General features: G+C 32.6%; 1 protein-coding gene across 1 annotated transcript; it reads left to right on the top strand.

Annotated features, from left to right (window-relative positions):
* Positions 1-3,855: 3,855 nt before the first annotated feature.
* On the top strand, positions 3,856-22,267 carry LOC129227725 (V-type proton ATPase subunit F-like). The gene is made up of 7 exons (XM_054862328.1): positions 3,856-3,891; positions 4,927-4,999; positions 14,410-14,491; positions 15,634-15,716; positions 18,164-18,286; positions 19,831-19,880; positions 22,148-22,267. The coding sequence occupies exons 2-6, from the start codon at positions 4,946-4,948 to the stop codon at positions 19,858-19,860; spliced, it is 372 nt and encodes a 123-aa protein (XP_054718303.1). The 5' UTR covers positions 3,856-3,891; positions 4,927-4,945; the 3' UTR covers positions 19,861-19,880; positions 22,148-22,267.
* Positions 22,268-23,782: the final 1,515 nt, after the last annotated feature.

Genomic DNA, 23,782 nt, shown 5'->3' with positions numbered 1-23,782 from the left:
AAAAGATCATCCTTTCAAATTAACAGAGGAGTAATTTTAAGCTATATTCATATTTCAATGTCAAGAACATTTGAGCAAGAGCATTAAAAATATTCCCACCATGGTGAATAAGTGCTGAAAAGCATGTGGAGACATTCCTCAATTTATCATACCATCCAATTTTTAAGAATGTTTTATTCTGGATTTGGTTATATGCTGTAATTGTGTTTTTCGGTGTAAGCATTTAAACAACACACATTACAATTATAAGTGGGTAATTTTGCTTCTAAATTAAAATAAAACCACAGCATTATATTTTGCATATGCTTCACAATTAGCAGGTTTTATTTTATAATACAATCAATGTAATTGACGTTCGATTTTAACAAATTTACTGTAGTACATTCGTTCCTCGTATAACACGGTACTTGCACAACACGGTTTCGATATTACACAGTACGAAACTTCAATTTAATACTTCATGGTCTTGATATAACACGAAAGTTATCTTTAATAAAGAAGACATTTTTTTTTTTTGTTTAATACATTCTGTTAATGTTTGATAACTCTAATGAGGTTTTACTTTGTTTTTCATGAAACTTGGTTTTGATATAACACGATAGACATGCTTTGATTTACAATATTTCTAAGTCTCGTATAACACGGTTTCGATACAACACGATACATATTGACATGATTTTTACTATGTACATGATTAATTAGTGTAAAAAAATATGTTAATAAGTTTAAAAAAGTCTCTTATAACACGATTTCGATACTACACGGAACGAATACGAGAGACGCCTGTATATTTACAAGAAAATTATTCAGCTCTATATATTAAATAGTTTTATTAAGAATTGTTATTTAACTTTATGTTTCACATAGAGTTTTATTAAGAGTTTGTCAAATTTTAATCTATTCAGAATTCTATCATGTATCATATGAAACACATTACTTGGAAAATTCTTTTCTATATTAAACAAGCGTTATCGTTTTTTTTTCTCCTTAATCCGTTTGCCGTATGAACATTTTTCTGTATTAAACGTTTTTTTCTTTTTAATTACTAAAAAGTCATAGTTTTGATTTTTTTTTTTTTTTTTTTTAATGAAGGCTGTTTTGAGTGTACAAGCACCTGACATTCTCGTCATTAAAAAAAAAACCAAGGGAACGATGTCCAAAATACTCAGTTTCTATTGCAGGAGAAAATCAAGAGTAGGGAATTTTTAAACGAGGAGGGGGGGTGCACCCCTAGTCACGTTAATTTAATGTCTGTTAATCATGGAGTAGGAGAGGATATGAATTGTTTTAGTTTGTCAGTTTGAACATACATTTGCCCTTTGTATACTTATATGCACATATTATATAAATTGGGCTAAGTAAATAACTTAATGAAGTAGTAACTTGCTCCTTGCCTTTTCGCTGCAATAAATTAATAAATAATAGTTTAACGTAACAAATCGGTGGGTAGCCTTAAGTCCAGGTAGGTTTGCGTTTCCTTTGAAGTGGAAGGGGGGAAAAATTGTAACATATTCTCTATTAGGGGGCAGCACAATCAGAAATATTTTTCTGCGGTCCTTCATTTCGAAATTTGACATGGAGGGAGGTTGGTTTGCACTCAATGGGAATTGACTTGGGGAAAACAACGAAAAACACGCCCGCTATCCACTTATAACTAAAAAAAGGCATTATTTTTCCAAAGCAAGGGGGACTTTCGACCTTCCTCCCTATCGTCCACATGGAGGGGGGAGGGACAAGTGGGTACTCAAGCCCCACCTTGGAAATTAGAACTTCCTTGCTTTTAGTACTTTTTTTCTAGCAAGAAAGTAAAAACATTTCTCCAGCCATTAATGAATAAATTATTAAAAATGTCAAATTTTAATAACTCTAATCTGTACTTAAATCGGTTTCTATGCGGAAAGTATCTTACTAAACCATGGAAAAAATATCCGACCCCCTCCCCCCTTAAAATTTTGCTTATGCGCGCCCATGCCCCGAACCCCCTAAATGACAACGGACATATTGTGGCTCATTAGCAATCTTCATGTTTTCATAAGCACTCAAGGATTAGTGAGAATTGCTTGAGACTCAATGAAGGTGCCCCCCCCCCCCCACACACAAAGCCCAATACCTAAGGTTGTGCTTCTGTTTTTGGGCGTCCACTGATGTCCTGTGAATTTCTTCATTTGCAAGGAAGTACTACTTTTGCTATTTATTCACGTTCTTAATAAGTCATACATATCATTTTATTACCAATCTCTGAACTCTCAATATTTATTGCCACAGTATCCAACTATTTATTGCTGCTTTTTCCAAAGCTTATGCATAACGGCATGGGGTTGGAAAAGCGATATACAGTTCATTTTGACACAAAAGTTAATATTGTTACTCTTGAAAGTTGCGTATGCTGTATCTATGTTACAAAAAAAGAAAAGAGAGAAAATATTAAAATTTTTAATGAATCATTTCTAATGAAAAATGTTACAACTATCATTTTGCAGAAAAAGTTTGCAAAATTACTGCATCTAGGGGTTCCCTCCTCCCCTTAAGAGCAAGGGTGCACCCCCTCCAAAATAAGACCCCATAACAGGGAAAATATCACTCGAACCCCCCCCCCCCATAACAATTTCGATGGTGCAGTGCACCATGACCTCCCCAAGGTGGGTACCCCTCTGCATCTATGTGTTTCGTAGTTGTCCCCTCCCCCCAATCGGGAGCAGCACCCAGGATACCCCTTAAAACTTCTATGGTACGGTTCGTGCTGCGATCCCCCTTGAGTGGGCACTCAAGGGGGTCAATTAATATGTTATCAAAATTAAGGTAGTTAGTACAACGAGGGGGCCTCCGTAGCTCTGTGGTAGAAGTTTTCGTCTTCCAAGTCGAAGATCGTGGGTTCGATTCCCGCCTGTGCCTTGAAGTGTTATTTCCTTCTCTAGTGTTGTAAATCTTTCCTGTGTGTGTGTCCGGAGGCAAGGCGCTTGGCACAAAGTCCTCTATGTATGTGAAGCTGTCTAGCTTCTAAATAAATAGATAAATAAAGTGCAACGAGTGGGACTTCAGAGCAGACAGCATGATTGAAATTTTTAGGGAGAGGAGGGCAGGGGCGTAGCTAAGGGGGGGGGGGTTTTGGGGACAAACCCCCCCCCCCCCGAAAAGTTAGTCTCAAAAAAAAAAAAAAAAGAGAAAGAAGAGAGAAGAGAAAGAAAAAAAAGGAAGAAAAGGAAAAAATTCCAAGCGATTATACATACATATATATATATATATATATATATATATATATATATATATATATATATATATATATATATATATATATATATATATATAAAAAGAAGTAACCCCCCCCGAAAGTCGGGTCTAGCTACGCCACTGGAGGAGGGTTTGCTAAAAGTAGTCTTTGTCGTTTTTAGGGGATCTCATTTTGGGGATGCATTTGAGGGGAGGGGACGTCATTGTTCTTGAGGGGGAAGAGGAGCATCTCTGATTTAGGAAAGATTTTTTTGGTGCAAATGGAATTTCATAAAAAATGCGGAAAAACTGTAACGTCATTTAGTTTGTTTTATTATAATTCAAAATATATAACTTTAGAATACAGAACGAATCAGTTTATTTTCTAAAACTAATTTGTATTTAATGATGTTTACCATTCTTGAAAATACCAAATACATGAAAAAAGTACACTTAAACTCGAAAAGAACATACTCCTTCAGGAAGTGTTTCCAAAAAGGAAAAATAAACTGCAACTGTATTGCTTATGGTATCGCACTTTTTTTTTTGGCATCATGTTCGTCATGTTGATAAGAACTCGCCTTGAAATAGATGAAGTCGCCAATATGGTAACCATGAACCCAGGATCGTTCCTGCATTGACCGACGTGTCTAAACTTGTGACTTCAGATTTCTGCTAGATTTGGTAAATATGTAATGCATTATGCAGTAATATTTAAAGTAGTCTCTTTTTAATGCTTCAGTATAAGTTCATTGGTAAGGTTGGCCGAAATTTGCAGTTGCAGTAACATTTTATTACACTTTTCTTGACCTTTAGAGCTCTAATTTATTGAGCTTTGCTTGCGCATAACTCCAAGAAAAATTGAATAACCAATCCAAATCATTCAAACTATTTATTCTGCTTTCTGAAAAGTAAAACAGAAAAAAATAAACAAGTAATGGGCTTTAAAAGATTCCATTGTGTTAAAACACCCTTTAAAAAAAAGGGGGGGGGGATATTCTGTTCTGGGGGTATCTGCACACATGAAAAGCCATGAATTTTGAGCATTAAAGATGCTTAGAACTTGAAAGTTAATCATGGATTTTGGACTACGAACCTATTTAATAAAGTCTTTGCTAAAATATACTGTTTTAAGACTTTGGAAGAAGGCAGACTCGGGGGCTATTCTTTGGTATTTTCGAAATGTCTCCATTGTATCTTAAGTCTTCTCAGGGGTTCCCATCCCCCCCCCCAAGGTCGATGCCCCCCCCCTCCCAAATTTCAATGGCGCAGTCTGTGCCATGGGCAGCTTCCACCTCTGGTGGACACCCCTGTGTCTAACTCACAATCCCCTCCCCATTTATATTCCCAAAAATAATAAGCATTTCTCCATCGTTTAGAGTACTTTCATGAAGTTGAAAAAAAGACAAATCCCTTAATGCAGTTTATTTTCTAGATTCACCTTTTGAATTGTAAGCATGACTACTCAACTTTTCTTATTTGTTAATTAACTTTGACTATTGACTAGCAAATGTTGCAAAACACTGGGGTGGACCCTTTTGAAAAGTACTTGCTAAGAAAAAAAAACAGCATCCCATTCAAATTGTGGAGAGTTACTCGCCAAAATCATGGATTTAAAAGCATCAAATGCCCGGATAACTCTTACTGACACAGATTTCTCTGTCTTAATGCTCTTTGAATATATATTGTGTAGAATTGAAGTATCTTTTTCTCTTCTAGGTAAAATTTATCTGGAAGAATGTCTGCTCATTCTGCTGCTAAAGGAAAGCTCATTGCTGTAATTGGTGATGAAGTAAGTTTAGTATGCGTGTACATGTTGGGGTTCGTGGTTTTTTTTTTTTTTTAATAAAAAAATCAAATTTTTTTTATTTAAATCAGATTTTTTTTTTTAAATGTTCAAAAATTTGTAGATATTAATTACTTTACATTTATAAACATAATATACGAGGGCAGTTCAATAAGTTACCCGTTTTTGACGACAGACAGAGGGTGTTCCTGAAGGAAGTTGGTGTTATCGTCTCGTGCTGCCATCTATCAAACGGCAGCAAATCAAATGTTAGACTGCTGGATAGATTAGTTTGGATTTTACAACCATTGGAGTAAGATGTGTATCATGATTTTTGCTAAGATAGAAAAAGAGCAGTATCAATCAGTAATTTGCTTTTTGCTTTTGGATGGGAAAAAATGTGAGGAGATAAAAACAAAGTAGGATGCTGTTTATGTGGACACTTTGCTATCTATGACCACAGTTAGATATTTGTTTAAAGAATTTAAGCGTGGGCGAGCATCCGTGTTTTTGATGATGAGCGACCGGGATGCCCGGTGGACATGGTTACCGAAGAGATCATTCAATAAGTCCACAACATGATTCTCGCTGATCAACGAACAAAAGTGCGAGAAGTTGTTAATGAAAAAATTGCCCCACCGATGGGTGCCACGATTGCTCACGGTGGACAACAAGCGGATCCAACTGTTAACATCGAAGCAGTGTTTGGAGCAATTTAAACAAAGTCAGAGGGAGTTTTTGTGTTGAGTTGTCACCGTTGATGAATCCTGGATTCATCATTACACTCCAGAGACTGAGAAACAATCAAAACAATGGATTTCTCCCAGTGAATCTGCTCCCAAAGAAGACGAAGACAGTCCCATCGGCCGGAAAGGTCATGGCGAAAAATTTTTGGGATGAGAAAGGGGTCATCTTCATGGATTTTTTAGAAAAAGGGAGAACAATCACTGGACAATACTACAGTGAGTTATTGGATCGCTTCGACAAAAAATTGATGGAGACATGGCCGCCTTTGGAGAAAAAGAAGATTCTGTTTCACCATGATAACGTACCAGCACATTCTTCATTAGTTGTCGCAGCCGAACTAGATGAATTGCTGCCCTCCCCCCTTCCCAGTATTCACCTGATCTGGCTCCCTGCAATCTTGCATAGTATAGACAAAACGCGCGAACGGTGTTTGCAGAAAATTTTTGGCTCTGCAGAAATTTTTTTCAAACTGCTAGAACATTAATAAAAATATAAAAATAATTTTTTAAGGGAATTTTTAAAAAAATTCCCAATTTATTTCTCTTAAAACCTTTCTTCAAAAGCTTTTCGAAGCACATGTGTGAAAAAAATAATGATTTTGGGAGTTTTCTTCAGTTCGTGAAAAATAAACACAAACTGTATGTTATTGTAAAAAAAAAAAAATAAATGATTTAAAGTACCGTTTTACTGTCTCTTTCATGTTAGAATATAAATTTAATTCTTTATTCATGGGATGAGCTAGGCAAAATAATTATTTGCAGAAAATTTTCCAGTTAGGATTTGTGTTCGCAGAAAGCTTTTCATTTTATCTAAGTCTTTCTCCCTGAGACTTTTACTTATTCCCGAACATGAAGAAATGAAATACACCGCCAATTCAGTCAATTCCAGCAGTCACTCCTATGCCTGTCTGATGGGTGCTAATAAGCATGAAATTGTTGTTCTTGGCTGGAATTGACTGAGCTGGCAGTGTATTTCATGTATTTCTGCCTTATCAATGGCAATAGGGCAGAAACTTACTGAATGAAGAAATGGCTCGCAGGAAATTTTTTTTAGCTCAAACGAGGAAGTCATCGAGACAGAGGTGTATTTTGGAGAGTTTGACAAATCCTATTTTTTTTTTAGGGTTTAAAAAAAATGGGAGGAATGTTGTAAGAAGTGCATCTTTCTAAAAGGGAACTATTTTGAAAAATTAAAAAAAAAAAATTTTTTTTTAAATGGTGCCTTCATTTTTGACATGGGTACTTATTGAACCTCCCTCGTATTTCATACATTAGATGAATCCATTCAACTTACTTTTAAAATTAAGGTAAGTTCTGTAACTATTCAATAATATTTTAAGATTTATAAATTTGTTACAATGCTTAGATAACATGTGATTTTGTTTTATACTTTGCCTAAAGATAAGGTTTTCATCATCACTTACGTTTCTTGAGTAAAACAATATGTTGAACAATTACTTTTCTTGACTATATTAATGATGGTGTATATGAAAAACTGCAAATTTTAATTGTGTTCTAAACTGTAATTTTGGAGTAAAAACAATATAGCAAGAGTGAACATCTGTTACAAACACAGAAAGAGGAGTCTAGTTTTTCCTGTTGAAGTTAAGATAGCATAATGCAGTGTAGTTAAATTTAGAACAATACTTTCTAAAATGCACAATTAATTTATAAAAATAAAATCAGCTGATTTGAATTAATGATTTTATTAAAAACATCATTTGATTCAAGTCAATTGAATTAAATCAATGATTTTTTAAAAAAGTTATTTGATTTAAATCATGATTTTAATTGCGAATTAAATCAAGGAACCCTGGTGCATGTCAATTCAAAAGTGATTGTTAAAACTTGTTTAATGCATGTAATGTGAGACAGTACATATTGATTTTTGAAAATCGATAATTAGTTGTTACATATTTTTCTACTAGAATTTTTATTAAAGTACTGAAAATTTTAGGGATGGGGAACTGGATAGAGATTTTCCCAGCTTATATATAATATCCGGTGCCTCTTCGTCTTTTGATTTTGAATATTCAAACCGGTTATTTAGTTCAACAGTTGCTTTTACTTTACATGCTCAGTTTTTTTTTTTTTTTTTAATTTCTCATTCCACCACACTTTTTTTTTTATTAACACACTTACAAGGAGAGGTTACGGTCTCGGAAATTCAGATCGGGATGAGATTTGGTAGATTAGTAGTATCCTTTAAGGGTACTACTAATGTCAGGGCAAAGTAAAAAAGCGCACTAGCCATAAAATTCCGAGAAAACAGCCTTTAAAGATTTACTCGCAACTTATAAACTAGTAGAGATTGTTCGTAAACAAGCGCCCGGTGGTCATGTGGGCAGCGCTCTGGGGTTCCATGCGGCCGATCCGAGTTCAAATCCACTGCAAGTTTCTTTTTTGTGCATTTATAAAGTGACTGTTACAGCTTTGTGCAATTTGAATTGAAGATAATGCGAAATTTTTGAACACGTAAAGCACTTTAATAGAGAAAATGGAGATAAATTAAATCGATACAGGTTAATATTTGAATTACAACGGCTACAAAATCACTGTAGACAAGGACGTAGCCAAGGGATGGGTCCATGGGGTCCGGACCCCCCCCCCCTTCCCGAAAGACCCCTGTCCTTTTTTCTCAGTTGTTGCATCTCGCATCAACAAAATTTTTTCGAAAGATAATGTTTTTATAAAACGCAGCATTTTCCCCTTAAATATTCCCATTAATCGGCAATTTTCTCAGCGCTTGAGTCAATTCAGAACACGAGAACCTCGTGCAACAACTGCAGGTTCCCAATTTTCGTCTGCTTTTTGCTGTGTCACCTACTCCGTCCGAAACGGGGGAAATGTTCCTTTCGACTTTCAAACCAGCTGGGTCCTGTGACCTTGAAATTCAGCCCCTCTCCTTGGTCCATCAAATTGACATTGGCAAAGTAAAAACAAGCATTTATTGCCACTTCCGCCGTATCCCACAGTCTCATTGGCGTGCTTTTCTTTATTTCTTTCTCTTTTCTTTTTGGATTTTCGTGGATTTCCTAGACGCATGTTGTACGAAAGACAGCCAGAGTGAGGTGCGTTCCTGGTGAATCAGTAATTGAATTCCGATTCTTTTCTGTTTTAACACGCAGTTTTTATCTACGTCATACTTATAGGAAACATATCTTGAACAAAATTGTATGCAAAAGAAAGTTAAGTTTACCCAAACTAGGTAAGTCGCAGTGCTCCCTTTTAAAGTTTTCTTAATAATACGAGCAATTTTACGTGTTTTTCCATTTAAAAACTAATTTTAGATTCTAAGTCAGCGGCGAAAAAAAGAAATTCTACGCATTTCGTGTGTTTGAGGATGAGAAAAAATAATTATTGATTTTTTTTTCATTTTAACTCTTTATATTTTTGGCATGGTTCACTTCAGATTCATTTTATATTTTGATAAAAGTTTTCTTTGAACTTTTAGATTATTTTTAACATCTCTCTCCGTTCTGAGTAACAAATTACGTAGATTTTTTACTGATATTTCCCTCTCCCCCCCCCAACATTTAAGCATTATCATGGAAAATATTAAATGCCCAAAAATAATTCGTGTTTAAAGGTAAAATGAATAAAATAAATGAATAAATAAAACTTGAAGTTGATGTAACTAGCTTTTCGCGGTATCAAAATTTTATAGAAAAATGAAGTTGAAAACTTATTGAATATTTTACTATGATCAGTTTATGAAATTACAAGCTAGGCCATATTAACGCATGTAATAAGTAATTTATTAGAAATTATTACTTTTAAATCTTACTGAATTGTGATTCTATGATCCCAAAAGAAAACAGTCGGTTTTTAATTGACGAAAAAATCTCTTATTCGATGTTGTTCCATTAAACATATTTGTATTTGCATCATTGGAATACATTTTCTGATTGTTATTCACTGGCTTTGTACTAAGGAGTTATTTAATTAGCATCTATGCATCCATCTTTAGTAAATTGTGAAGGTAGCATTAAACATAACAGAAAACAGATATCTGCAGTTTAATATAAATTACTAGGTGAAAATTACCGCTATTTACTGCGTTACAAGCAAAGAAACAAAAAAGGTGAATACGAGGTAAATTTTTTTGAGTTTTTCGTTTATATTGCCTTTTTAAAAAAAAAAAAAAAAAAAACTCTTATTTTCTTCAAGTTAAAGATATTTACTATTTCTTGCAATAGTGTTTTGCTAACATCGTATTAAAGAAAAAAAATCATTACCTGCGTCGTAAAATATGATATGTATTGTTGTTAAAATTAACAACATGTTGTTAAAATAAAATTACACAGATGCTTAATTTAATTCATTAGGTATACATTCCATTAATCGGCATGCAAAAGGTCCCTTAGGTCGTTTGACTGTGAATGCTCTTGACAAAATTAAATTCCTTTTGCAGTTTCGCATCGAAGAGAGCTCAGGTGTCTCCATCTGGTGGAAACTGGGCATCAAATTTTCCTGTGACATTCACATCCGCGCCTTAATGGTGGCATATGCCATATCGTTGGTTCGCACTTGTTCCGCAAAAGGCTAAAGCCTCTAACACAACCCCATTAGAAAGAAAAAAATAATGATAAAAATACGCCTTTTTCGGTAACTAAAATTTTTTCGAACAGCTTTCACCCTTTGAGGAATAGTGACTTCACTTGAGAACACCATTTATTTCTTGCTTCTCTTTTTTTTTTTTTCAGCTAACTGGAATCATTGTGTCAGTTGGCTGAAGAAAAAAAATATATATAAAAAAAATGGTTGCATCAAAGGAAGCCTCCGTCCCTCAAAGAGTTAATAGTTTGTTCAAGCTTTTAATTGATGATTAGGAATGATAATTAGAAAACGGATAAGATTGGAAATATCATTCTATTTCGTATTATCAAAAGAATATTATAAATGTAAATAAATAAAAACTAATTCAAGCTTTTTAAATGAAACCTTGTTAATATTTTCGTTAAGAGAGTTGTGAGGTTTTGCCTCAAATGTTGTTCAAATCGGACAGGGTTACGTCATGTAACATTCATATAGTTATACGTTCGACTCTATAGATTTGTTTATCCTCATATTAATAATGCCGATGATCGAGTAACCCGCGTGTTTCAACAATGAATTCGCGCCACGGCATGATATGTAATTTGATAATATGTTTTGGTAATGTTTAACATGCAGGGAAAGGCTTTATTGTGACAAGGCTGAACTCGATCCGGTAACTTAACAGTTTTACTGGTAAGACTGTGTCATCTCAGAGGAACGAAGAAACGAAAATAATGAACGCTATCTACTTGAGTTTAGAGTTAATCCACTGGTGTTAGAGTTAAAATTTCAACTATCAAAATATCACCAAACAGGCAATTGCTTCGTTCAAATGAAGAGGAGTTGAAGCACTTTGACGGGTGGCTTTCTAGTTTTCAAATAAAATGGCATAAGTACAAATGAAATATATTACAAAGCTTTAATATTTAATTAAATTATCGCATGCACTTTCCAAGTAATTTCTAGTGCAGTGTTCGTTTTCCGTTTTTCTTTTATTGTGTCCTTTTTAATAATAGAAAATATATCACTTATTTTCAGGAGGACAGAGGTTCACCCATATTTGGAAACTTTGTATGTGATAACTTTCAGTTTAATATTAATTTACAAACTGACAATAATTAATTTACCACTTAACATAAAATTTTTGTTAACTGATTTTAACTAATGACTCTATTAATTTCAATTATTTAATTAATTTTAATCAATTATCATATTTTAATAATCAGTTTTAATTGGATTTATCTTATTTTGTGTAATTATCAGCTACTAATTCTGCTTTAGCATGCCTCCTCTTTTGAAGTTCGTGCAACCTTGGACCCCCCCCTTAACAAAGTTCTAGCTACGTGCCTGCTGTAGAGCTTAATTTATAGATGATTTTTAACAATATAGTTATTTATATACATACACCAGAATGATATTTACCATAAAAACATGGAAAACAAAAATTGTTTTGACATCTCGCACAATTTATAAAGGAAGATTGCTTACAGGAGCAACTTCTTTGTAAAAGAGTCGTTGGAACATACTTCATTTACATTCAGGAAAATTTCTCTTTTGTCAGAAAGTTTAGAAGTATACCAGGCATATCGAATAATTTTATCAAAAATTGGCGATGACAGTTGATGATGGACAATTGATTGTATTTTATGCAGTCTTCACGGGTATTCATTTCTCTATTTTCAACGAGATACGCGCAATTTTGTATATACGTTTTATTAAATTATTTACCTGTCTATAAAAATGGACGCGAGAAATTGAACTTGATATGATTCTGATGCAATCAAATGATTTTCAGTAAGCAAGCTCTCGTAATAAACGACAGCATCTTTCAATCTCTGCTTCAACATTTCACTGTGCAATGAATTTTTATCCATTTTGTTAACAGATTTTATTCGTTTCAACGTTTGTTTCAGTTGAAGTAATTCAATAACCGACCATTTCGATTCACAATATTTAAAAAACTCAAATCCTTTTTCACGGTATAGAATTTTCCAGTCTAATATACAGCACAGACGATAAATAAATTTAATGATGAAAACAAACATGAACATTGCAGACGATAATAGATGGAAAATAAAGAGTTGAATATTCAATGTAAAATACAGCAGACGACAAATTTACAAATAACAGAATCAAGAAGCAAAACCATTGCTCGATAAGTGCGGTTAAAGGTTTTTAAAATTTGACTACCTGCTTATATGCAATAAAACAACATTCTTACTCATCCACAAAGAAACTGATTATGTTTTTATTGCAAAAATCATTTACTTCGTCAAAGTTTATAATATCTAAAAATGTGTAATCACTTGTTTGTGAGAATAGTAAATCGAGTTTTGCAAACTGCAAAAAGCGGTAATAGTCACTTTATAAATGAACAAAAATAAAAAAACTCGCAGTGGATTTGAACCCGGATTGACCGCATGGAACCCCAGAGCGCTGCCCACATGACCACCGGGCGCTTGTTTACGAACAATCTCTACTAGTTTATAAGTTGCGCGTAAATCTTTAAAGGCTGTTTTCTCGGAATTTTATGGCTAGTGCGCTTTATTACTTTACCCTGAGAGTACCCTTAAGGGATACTACTAATCTACCAAATCTCATCCCGATCTGAATTTCCGAGACCGTAACCTCTCCTTGTTAGTAGCTTCACCTGTATATCTTGTAATAATGGAATCTCGCAACTCAAATTTTGCCCACTTCCTGCAATTTTGCATGTAACCTCAGACCAAATGACAGTGCAATAGTCAATGATCAAAGTAGTTAACTTAATTATTAGTTTGTTCCAATCTTAATCAATGTTTTTGCATGAATCCACTAATATGAGGATGAAAAGTGCTTAGCAAAAACTAGAATTAAGTATCAATAAAAGCTCCTGATTTTTCTGCATTTATAAAATTTGCTCCAATGGTCCAAGGTAATTACAACATCAATTATAATTGTTTTTAACTATTTTCACGCCAAAGTGTAGGTAAGCCTTCAAATGAAAGTTCATTCTTGATCATATGGTCACTGTTGAACTGTGATTTTTTTAAATGTGTCTCAAACTTTTAAAGGAAGGTAAATATGATTTCTACTCACATACATTAATGTCTGGTATGGATTAGCTGGATTAGTCAATCAATGGACATGCAATTTTTCAGAGCAGTTGAACGTTTTTAAAAGTTCCACTGTTACACCTTAAAGAGTATCATTATTCTTTTTAGAATTCTATAGATCCTTATTTCAAATGTTGCCCAAGCCCTTTTTTGTGTGTGTGGGGGGGGGGAGAGAATTTTATGGAACATAGAAAATCTTGAAAACTGTTAAAATAAATATATTTTTTTGTAAAACAAGTAAAACTAAGAAAAATAAAATAAAGTAATACTGAAAAAACTAAAAAAAACCCCTCTTTTGTAGCAATATGCACTAAAAAGTAAAAAATACCCACTAAGCAAGCAATTAACTTTAATATGGATTAAAGGGGGGGGGGCTTCCTATCAATTGTCTTACATTTATTCCATTTTTTGTCCTCGCAAAAATGTAAATAGACAGCACCCCAAATTTTTTTTTTTACATTAAAGTTAATTCTTTGGTCAATTATCATCAATCTTACTCAACATCCAAAGATTATTTTTTTTACTCTTTAGTTTATTGATACAAAAGCGTTTTTCCTTAGTTTTTCGAACTATTATTTTATTTCCTACACAAAACAATGGACAATTTAAAAACTCAACCCTAATCTTGTCCTTTGTAACTACGTAGAATGCTGAAACATCCCTCTCTACTTTTATATTTCTTCCTATGTTAGTTATTTGACGTTTGTGTGGCTCACAAATTTTTTTTGAGTTTTTTGATGTAGCCCTCAGCGGTAAAAGATTGAATACCCCTTGTTTAAACAATATGAAATAAATGATTGAATAAAATAGTTTTCTTCATTTTCCATTATTGGAAGAGGAAACTGATTTTGAAAAATAACGTAGTTATATGTGATGCAATTTATATTTGTGAACATTACAATTGTTTTTTTTTTTTTTTTTGCAAGAAATGTCTTTTATAAATGCAATTATGACAATTATGTTTGCTTAATAAAAGTGCAGCTAAATAGTTGAAATCTATTATTATTTTTTTAACATTTTAGTTTTTTTTTTGCAGGATACATGTGTTGGCTTCTTACTAGGAGGCATAGGAGAATTGAACAAATCAAGGCAAACTAATTTTATGGTTGTTGAAAAAAGTAAGTTTTATTTATTTATTTATTTATTTTTATTTTTTTTTATTTATTTATTTTTTTTTTGTTTGTTTTCGTTGTTTGTCATTTTTTTCTTTAATACGAATCTTGATTATTATTTATTTATTTTATAATAGTAAGGGAAGGTGGGGCACCTTGGGACACTTTTTAGATAATTATTTTTAGAAATTTAATTTTCGTGTCAATTTTCATCAAACTTAGCTAAACATGTAATTTAGACATTTTTGCTTCAATGAAATTTTATTTTACTCCATTATTTCATCAAATTGAAATTTCACACTAAAAATTAAAACATTATTACAATGTCCCAACCTGCCCTACTAGGTGAGATACCGTGGGACACTAGCAAGAAAAAATTAAATTAATAATAAATACTAATCCTAATTGATTAAAAAATCTTTATTTACACACTTACAGCCTGACAAATTTCTTTAGGTTCCATATTCTTTTTTAAATATACTTATATACCATCTTAAGAGTTTGTTTACTCAATCCATATATTTTAGCAGCCTGTCCAATTAAAATCTTATTGCCAAGAACATTTTCTACTCCTGTTTTAAGAGCAGAAGCATTTTTTTCAATCAATTTTAATTCATTTGAACACTTCATCAAATTTATAAAGTAAAATAAAATAGGATTTTTCTGTACTGAACACTGGTCGGACAGTGTCTCAACCTGCCCCACCACTGTGTGTCCCAATCTGCCCCACTTAGGTAGTTATTTTAAATCAACTTTTTAAAAGTTTCAATATTTTTGCATAAATCCATTAATATAAAGGCAAAAAAAAAAAAAAATGCTGGCAAAAATTAGAAAATTAAAAAAAGAAAAAGAATTGCATACATTAAAGTTAAAAAAAAATATATAATTATAATTCAGCTTTGTATTATAGAATAAATTTTATGTGTAAAGTTATATTTTGTGCTTCCTTGAAAATAGTTATTCCCCTAACTCAAAAAACATGTTGATCTAAAATTGGGAATCATGGTGAATATAAGTTTTAAATAAGTTAAGAAAGAAAAAATGAATTCTTGATTAACTTTACTTTTTTTTTTTTTTTTTTTGAAAAATTCTTATGATAATATTCATGTTGTTTTTGCATTTTAAAGTTGTTTTTCTTCCTTTTCTAGACACATCAGCATCTGAAATTGAGGAAACATTTAAGAGTTTCTTGAAGAGAGATGATATTGACATCATTCTAATCAATCAAAATGTATGTTGAACATTTTTTCTATTCTTTTAAAAAGTTACTAAAACAGACAAATTCTACAAGCTTTGAGATTTGAGTGTCAGGATCACAAATCGTCAATGACAGCACAACACCACCCCCTTGCTTTTGTGGAAATTCGGAAACAAATATAAAAATTAGAAAACAGGTTGAAATCAATGGAAACTAATAATTTTAATAATTCATTCAATAATTTTAAATAAGTGGGAGTTCTTGAGTATGTATGTACATTAGGACTATAATTAAAAAAAAAAAAGAAATTTAGCCTCTAGGAGAAATCAATGAACTTTTTGATGCTGAATCAGAAAATAACAATTATTTTTTTTAAGTTATAAAAGATGTTCCACACCAATGTCATAGAGGGTTTTAAACTTGGAGTACTTTCAGCACAGTTAAAATGTACTTTTTGAAACAAATTTAAGGTTCAAATATTAATGTTTTGCATCTGGAAGTGTTCCCATTAATTTTGCCCCTCCTTAGGCAAAATATTCATCCATGATATATACATCAGATTTGCCAAAAGTCAAGTGAGTTAAAATTATTTCATGACCACACAATTAAATATTGCATTTCATCCATAAGTTTCTAGTGAATCTTTATGTCAAACATTCGTTTAAAAAAACAGGTTTCCTGTTCTGTATTTGAGATGACTGAATAGTATTTATGATGAATAAACAGTAGGAATATGCCGCTAGCAGATTATGTCCATTAGTTAATCAAGTCCTTTTATGACCATTTATGTTTTTAAATAATTCCATTTACTTATCATAGGTGATGCAACTACAACACTGTAGTACAGCAGTTTTTACTCTATTGTGTCTGTACAATGATTTTGAAGATCTGTGCATCAAACTTAAAAACTTTGCAGTGCACTAAAAATCTTGTGTGCTTTTTTAATTTATTGTTCTGATTTCTTATAGATGACTCCTTGATATTTGTGCTTTGGAAATGGATCTTTTCTTGAAAACTACATTTTATTTTTTGCTTCAGATTTGCAGCACTTCTGACTGTAACTCGCTAGATCGGGGTCGGCATGTAATTTTGATTACGGTCTGGATACTAATAAAAGCTTTTTATATGTATGCCCCCTAAAAAAAAATCACTTAATTAATCATAAAAGATACAGTTGGTGCCCAATGGTATTGTGTAATCTGTAGAAGAATATTTTTTAAATATTTTTTTTGTATAAGTCATACTTTGAAATAGGTTTGGCAGTCTAATTTTTAATAGATCTTAGTTCAAACTCTACCTGTGGTCCGCCAGTTGCTAACTGTTGCTCTAGACCACCTAGATTTTTACTGCGATAGTGTTTTACTGCGATAAGGGATACCAGTCCCATCATCCACTGGAGCACATAACTGCAGCTTTATTGCTGAAAAGAGATTTCTCATCATCAGCTTAGCTGATATTTTGTAAAACCTGGTTTATTCCCAGAAATAAAACAAGTTTTATTTGGGAAGGAAATTTTAGAAATTCTCTGGAATTTTCAAATAGTTTTCACAATGGGATTTTCTTTTAAACTTTTACTTTATTCCATAACAATTTTAGCATTTTAGTTTTCAATGATCCAATTGCAATGTATATATCTTTTTGCATAAAAGTTTAGTCAAGTTAATTATTTGTTAACTGAGTCCATAATTTTGTTTTAAATTATTGCTCAACTATGTATTTAAAAGCTATTCCTGTTAAGACTTTGCTCAGGTTATGATAATATTTTGTAGGCAGTTCAAGTGGTGACATGATAAAGAGTTTCAAAGCTGTATAATGCATACAAAAGTTTTGGCACTAAAAATTTCATTAAAAATTTGCGTTTTTAAAGATGTATGTTAAAAGCCTAGCAGTTCAATTTAATAACATTGAAATGCAGTTATTGAACTTGCAACTTTTTCTTCTCTGCATCAAAATATTGCCTAAAAACTTTTAAGCTGAAATTTAGATTAATTTTTCCCATCCCAACTTCACTATAATAAAAAAGTGAACTTGATTTTTGTGCAATTTTAATAATTTATTTACTATCGCCTGATCATCTCTCTCTACTTTTGCCTTCATTCTAACCTTTTAGTCATATATATATGGATCATAGCTAGATAATATAAATGCTTTCATGCACGCCATTTGATGCTGTGCAGATACATTTGCTGTAGATATGTGCATTGACTGAAAATTATTAATAATGTCCATATTAAACACTGATTATCTTCAAAATGTGAAGATAAATTTATGAAAAATGTTCATTATTGCTTTCACAAATACATGATTGAAAGCAAAAGGCATTTTCTTACTAAACATTTTACCTTCCGATTGCATGTTGATTTTCAGTCCTGCAGATAGTTTTTATCTATGTGCGTAGGTACTTTATATTTTTATGTTACTATGACATGGATATATATATAGAAAGAGATGTATAATATCTTCTTTCTTTTTGTTTTTAGATTGCAGAGATGATTCGATATGTAATCGATGCTCACACAAAGCCAGTTCCTGCAGTACTAGAAATTCCGTCGAAAGATCATCCTTATGATCCAAACAAGGATTCTATTCTGAGAAGAGCAAAGGTAAATATTTTGTGAATGTTTTTTATATTTTCTTTTTGCTACTTAAAATTTATAGTTTATGACTATTAGATTACTAACTGAAATGAAGTAAGTAGTTACTGAAAAACTACTTGAATTCCACATAATGTAGCTTAAAAATACCCAAGGGGTAATAGTTTCCTTATTTTTCAGAAAATTCTAGAAGTTTGTTTTTTCTTTTTTTTAAAAAAAGACATTTTAATTATTTCTTACAAAGTTTCTTCCAAGAAAACAAAAGCTATGCATTATTCAATAGTAATTCTGAATTTTTTAAAGCCTAATTGTCTCCCTGAGTCCATAATAAAAAATAAATTAGTTTTCTTACCTGTGGTCTTAGCTCTTAACTGATGGAGTCTTTCGACTAACTGTGCATGTTGACGAAGTAATTTGTCAACCAAACTTGAACATTAATGAAGTGCCCAGTCCCAATTTTATGCTTTCTAATTTTATCTTTAAAAACCTTTGAATAGAATTTTTAATATATGCAAGCGATGTTAACAACAATTTATTAAACCTTCAAGCTGGTTATTTATTTATACAGCTACCCGTAGGTGGATTAAGGCTGTGATTTCTGGGGGTTCAACGATACCAGAAATTGGGGAGGGGATTTCCCTTGAACTATTTTGGTTGGGGTGAGTCAGCATTCCTTCTGAAGATTTTGAAACTTTATCTTAAAAATGCTGGTTTTTAGTTGATTTCAGAGCCTGTTTTATAGCAGTTTTCTGAAATGATCTGCAAGAACTTTGAAATAGTTTATATGGTTTTTGTTGCACAATAGTCATGTTTTTTTCAACTTTATTGGACATGGCTGTTTCAAAGTAAAAGAAATTGTAATGATATGACAATAAATACTCAATTACAGAGTAGACAATTATTCTATAATGCAGCACTCAATAATAAATAATTTTAGAAAGGTGTTTTATTTGATGTAATTATTTTCTTCTGTTCAAATGATTAAAATACTTTTACTCTTAATACATACTGCAATTTCTCTCGCTATGTGTGGTGAGACACATGGATCACACAATTAACTGCACATTATTGTATTTTTAGAGCATTTTTTTTTTAAGTAAATCAATTTGTATTGTAGCTGTGAAAAATTTTAGTTTTGAAACTTCCAGATGGAATTTATGTAGTATATATTTTTTCAGGGGAAATATATTAATTTTTTTTTTCTTTTTCAAAATCTAACCAAAAATGTTTGGGGTGCAGCGCACACTCCCTGTCACCCCTTTAAATGGGCCTATGAAGTGCACAGATGTTACACTACTTTGCCAGACTTGAAAACCAGATTGAAGGATTAAGAAAGTGCAAATTAAGTATATTATTTGACTCTAGCAGAGGAAATGGGGGAAAAAATTATGAAAAGAATACTTAAAGCTTAACTAAACAGCAAATTAAGCTCAACATAGGAAACTAGAAAATTAAAAATTGGCAACAAAAGTTATTTGAAAATAACCATTTAAATTAAATGAATAGTCAAGGCTTGAATTGTATTTTTTGATTTTCACATTTTCTCATTTTAGGGCATCTTCCAAGCAGAAGAATACAGATAATCATATTTGTAGCCATGCAGGTAATTTTTAACTATTGTACTTCTTTTTTCAACAGAATAGGGGAGAGTGTTGTACCTTGGGGCACTTTTCATATTCTAATTTTTAACGTCAATTATTTGAATCAAATTTAAAATCTAAAAGTCACTTTAAAATACCCCAACATACTTTCTGTCGCAAAAAATATATATGCACCTAGAAGAATTAGAGCCATAATCAGGAAACTTGGCTCAAATGCAGTTTGGTAGCCGATATGCAAATGATTAAAATTTCAGCACCAATAAAACAAGGCTAAGCGCGCTATGAGCATGTGAGTTGGACAGGTGGGAGAGTTTAAAAGCATGCGTACTTGTGCCATAGAGCTATTCAATCGAATCTGTTGACTTTGGTAGACTGTATTGTGACTTAAGATGCCTCTAAGACGTAACCAGGGGCAGTACGAACAGCTGACGGAGTTTGATAGGGGCTGAAAAATAGGCCTCAGAGAAGCAGGTTGGTAAAACAGCAGTATCGGCCGCCACCTTAGTCGGAGTGATATGGTAGTTGCTCGGTGTTGGCAACAATGAATCTTGGAAGGGAGAGTCTACCATCACGGAGGGTCAGGGTGTCTCAGGAACACAAATAAACATGAGGCTCACACAATCAGAAGAGCAGCCACGTCGGCACCGACAACGTCGCTAGCATCGATTCAACGTCACTTACTCCTTCTAGGCATCCGGTGGTAGCAAGGGAAACCATTAGGAAATGACTGGCCGAAGTTGGCTTAAGGAGCCGCTGTCCGTTAAAACGCTTGCCACTGACCCACATCACAGACAGTGTTGACTGGATTTTTGCCGACCTCGGCAGCTTGGAGTGTAACAGACTGGAGGCCTGTGATCTTCAGCAATGAATCCCGATTCAGTCTCAGTGCTGATGATCACCATACATGTGTGTGGAGACGCACCGGCCAGTGCTCTGATCCGGCATTTGTTGTTGAGCGGCATACAGCCATTTCACAAGGTGTGACAGTGTGGGGAGCAATTTCTTGGGACACACGATCGCCTCTAGTTGTTCTCCAAGGCACTTTGACAGCTCGCAGATACGTGGACAGCATTTTAACACCGATTGTTCTGCCTATGCTATCAAGTCGCCCAGGTGGCATTTATCAGCAGGACAATGCTCGTCCACATACTGCGCGACTCTCTCAACATTGTCTTCAAGGATATGACGTACTATGGCCTGCCAGGTCACCAGACCTTTCGCCGATAGAGCATGTCTGGGACGTGCTGGGAAGGCAACTGCAGCCAACCCGTGATGCAGGAGAATTAACCATGCAGTTGCAAAGATTATGGCATGATCTTCTGTAGGGGGTTATAAGTGACTTAATTGATTAGATGCCACGTCGTGTTTCGGCTTGTATAGAGCTACCTAGGTACAATTAACACGTGGTTTAAGAAAAACTAAAATGGTGGTTCAATCTAGATGCACTATCATTATTTTCTCATAACCAAAATATTTAAAGTACAGTAAAACACCTCCTAATGGACACCCCTCTTATGTGGTAAATTTTTGATTCCCCAGTTCCAATGCCAGTTGCCAATAACTGATTAATTAGTACATCCCTAATGTGTCTCATATTAACAGGACCACCTTTTTTTTATTTATTAAGGGGGCAAAGAGTGTATACTCAATGCAACTTTTATCAGAAAACAGTAAAAACCGTGTTCACTTATACGTAAAGACATTAATTTTCCAAGCCCCTCCAAGCTCCGCTAAATGAGATGCCTGCATGTTAATGAATATTTTGTATCACAATTTTATTTGAAGACAAAAATAGTTAAAATATAGGCAAGTTTTGAAAATTAAAAAAAAACTGGAACTTTGATTTTCTTTAGTTTTATCTCCTTCTTTAGGTCTTGCAGTTGTAACGTCAGCATTGTGGTAGCTTTTTTTAAATATTATGATTATAATTTCTAATGTATTTTATCATCTCTGTTGTTTATAATGAACTTAATAGATGAAGAAAAATCGAGGAAACAGCACCAATCCTAATGGCAGTTTAAATTCATGTTAAAACTGTTAACAAGAAGTATTCTGTCTGTTGAGACCCAAGAAGTATTTTGTCTGCTCTAATGTTTTTATACATATTTAATGCATTGAAGTAGTCTTCTTTTTATTTATTTATTCATTTTTTTTTCTAAATTTGCATCTTTTATAGAATATTTCAAGCACTAAACAAATGCTACTAGATAATTCATTTTTAAATGTTCTATTATTCAGGTTCTCATCCTACTATAATTCTATATTTCAGGTCATATTATTCCAGAGATGTATTATTTATTCAAGATAGACTTCATTGTGAATGTTTTATTGATATGTTAGCTGTATTGTAATTGTCTTGTTGATTTTTATGAATAAATTGTTCCCTTTATGCAGAGTTTAATTGAAGCAGTCTATTTAAATTAATCCGTATCACACAAATGACAAACACTATTACCAATATGAATTTTCCATAATCTAGTTTTGAAAGAAAATAAAGTTAAATGGCATACTCTTTTTTTTTTACAAACATACTCATACTTTTACATTTTGAAAATAATCACTCATAATACTTATACTACAAATATATAAAAATATTTTACTTACCTTACAAATAGTTCTTCCATACAAACAATAAAAACAATTAGTGTGGTTTCCCCCACTGATGTTTTTCTTGTTTCTATAGAAGAAATGTGTGTAGCGTGAATAAGTTATTTTTGATATGAATAACTTTAAAACAGTTCATAAATTAAAACAAGGTTAATGCAGAGGTGCCATATGTTATGGTTTATCGATATTTATTACAAATGTGTGGTAAATATTATGGTCTTACAGAAATCCCATAAAAATTAGATTTCCTAAAAAATGTCTGTTGGTGAAAATGATATCACTTTTCCCAGAAATCAAGCTCAGTTGATCCTAGTTGACCACTGAAAAAGTAACCTTTTTCTTCCCCGAGGGCAAAGCTTGGCAAAAAAATGAGAATTTTCCTCTTGTCTCTTTGCAGAAATGAACTACTAATGCAATTTGTAATAAATCAAACAAGTATCATGAGAAATAACTTCTTTTGAAAATATTTTTCAGTCAAAACAATATTTTAATACATCTCAAAGATTAGAATAATTTTTATAATATTTTTTTAAAGGTCTTAATATTTGAACTGAATTTTCTTAGTTAAAGTAAAACCTGGGTTTTAAAAACATGCCTACATCAAAAATGTCTTTTGAGATCATTTATTCTTGCATGGTTTATTTTATGTGTATGTAGGGTACAATTCAGAAACTGGAAAGGGTTTTTCTTATGCAGCAATTAGAAGAATTACATAAATTATCAGGGTTCGTACGGGTCATGGAAATCCTGGAAAATCATGGGGAAATTTTTAACACATTTTAGACCTGGAAATAGGTCTAAAATGTGTTAATGTAAAAAATGTAAATAGTCATGGAAAATTAATATTTTTGTTAAAGATCATGGAAATTTATTTAAAGTCATGGGAAAATGTCCTGGGCAAAGAAAGAAACAGTAGCTAAAAAAAACATTTGAAATCTTGAATGAGATAACAGTGTTGCATATTAAAACTGGAAAATCCAATTATCCTAAAAGCAAATCTGAATTTTTAAATCCCATTGCCCCATTTCTGTAGCAGCAGCTGCCTGCCTTCTTTTGCAATGAGATTTTACTGCTTCAACATCACTAAATTTGAATTTACCATTATTTTCATCCTTCTTTTATTTTATATTCTGTGGTAGCAGACTTGCACATTCTTAATTTCTCTCGCCCGCTCAAAAATCGCAATTCGATTGCATCCGAGTTTGTTTCAACTACTTCTAAAAACTTGATTGTCAAATTTATCAGAGTTTATCTTAGTTTGCTGAAGGTTTTAGAAAATAATTAATCAGGTAATCTT

Source organism: Uloborus diversus, chromosome 8 (genome assembly GCF_026930045.1).
Source record: "Uloborus diversus isolate 005 chromosome 8, Udiv.v.3.1, whole genome shotgun sequence".
Classification (NCBI taxonomy): domain Eukaryota; kingdom Metazoa; phylum Arthropoda; class Arachnida; order Araneae; family Uloboridae; genus Uloborus; species Uloborus diversus.
Note: the sequence above shows the minus strand (reverse complement) of the source record. Positions and strands in the feature narration are given on the sequence as shown.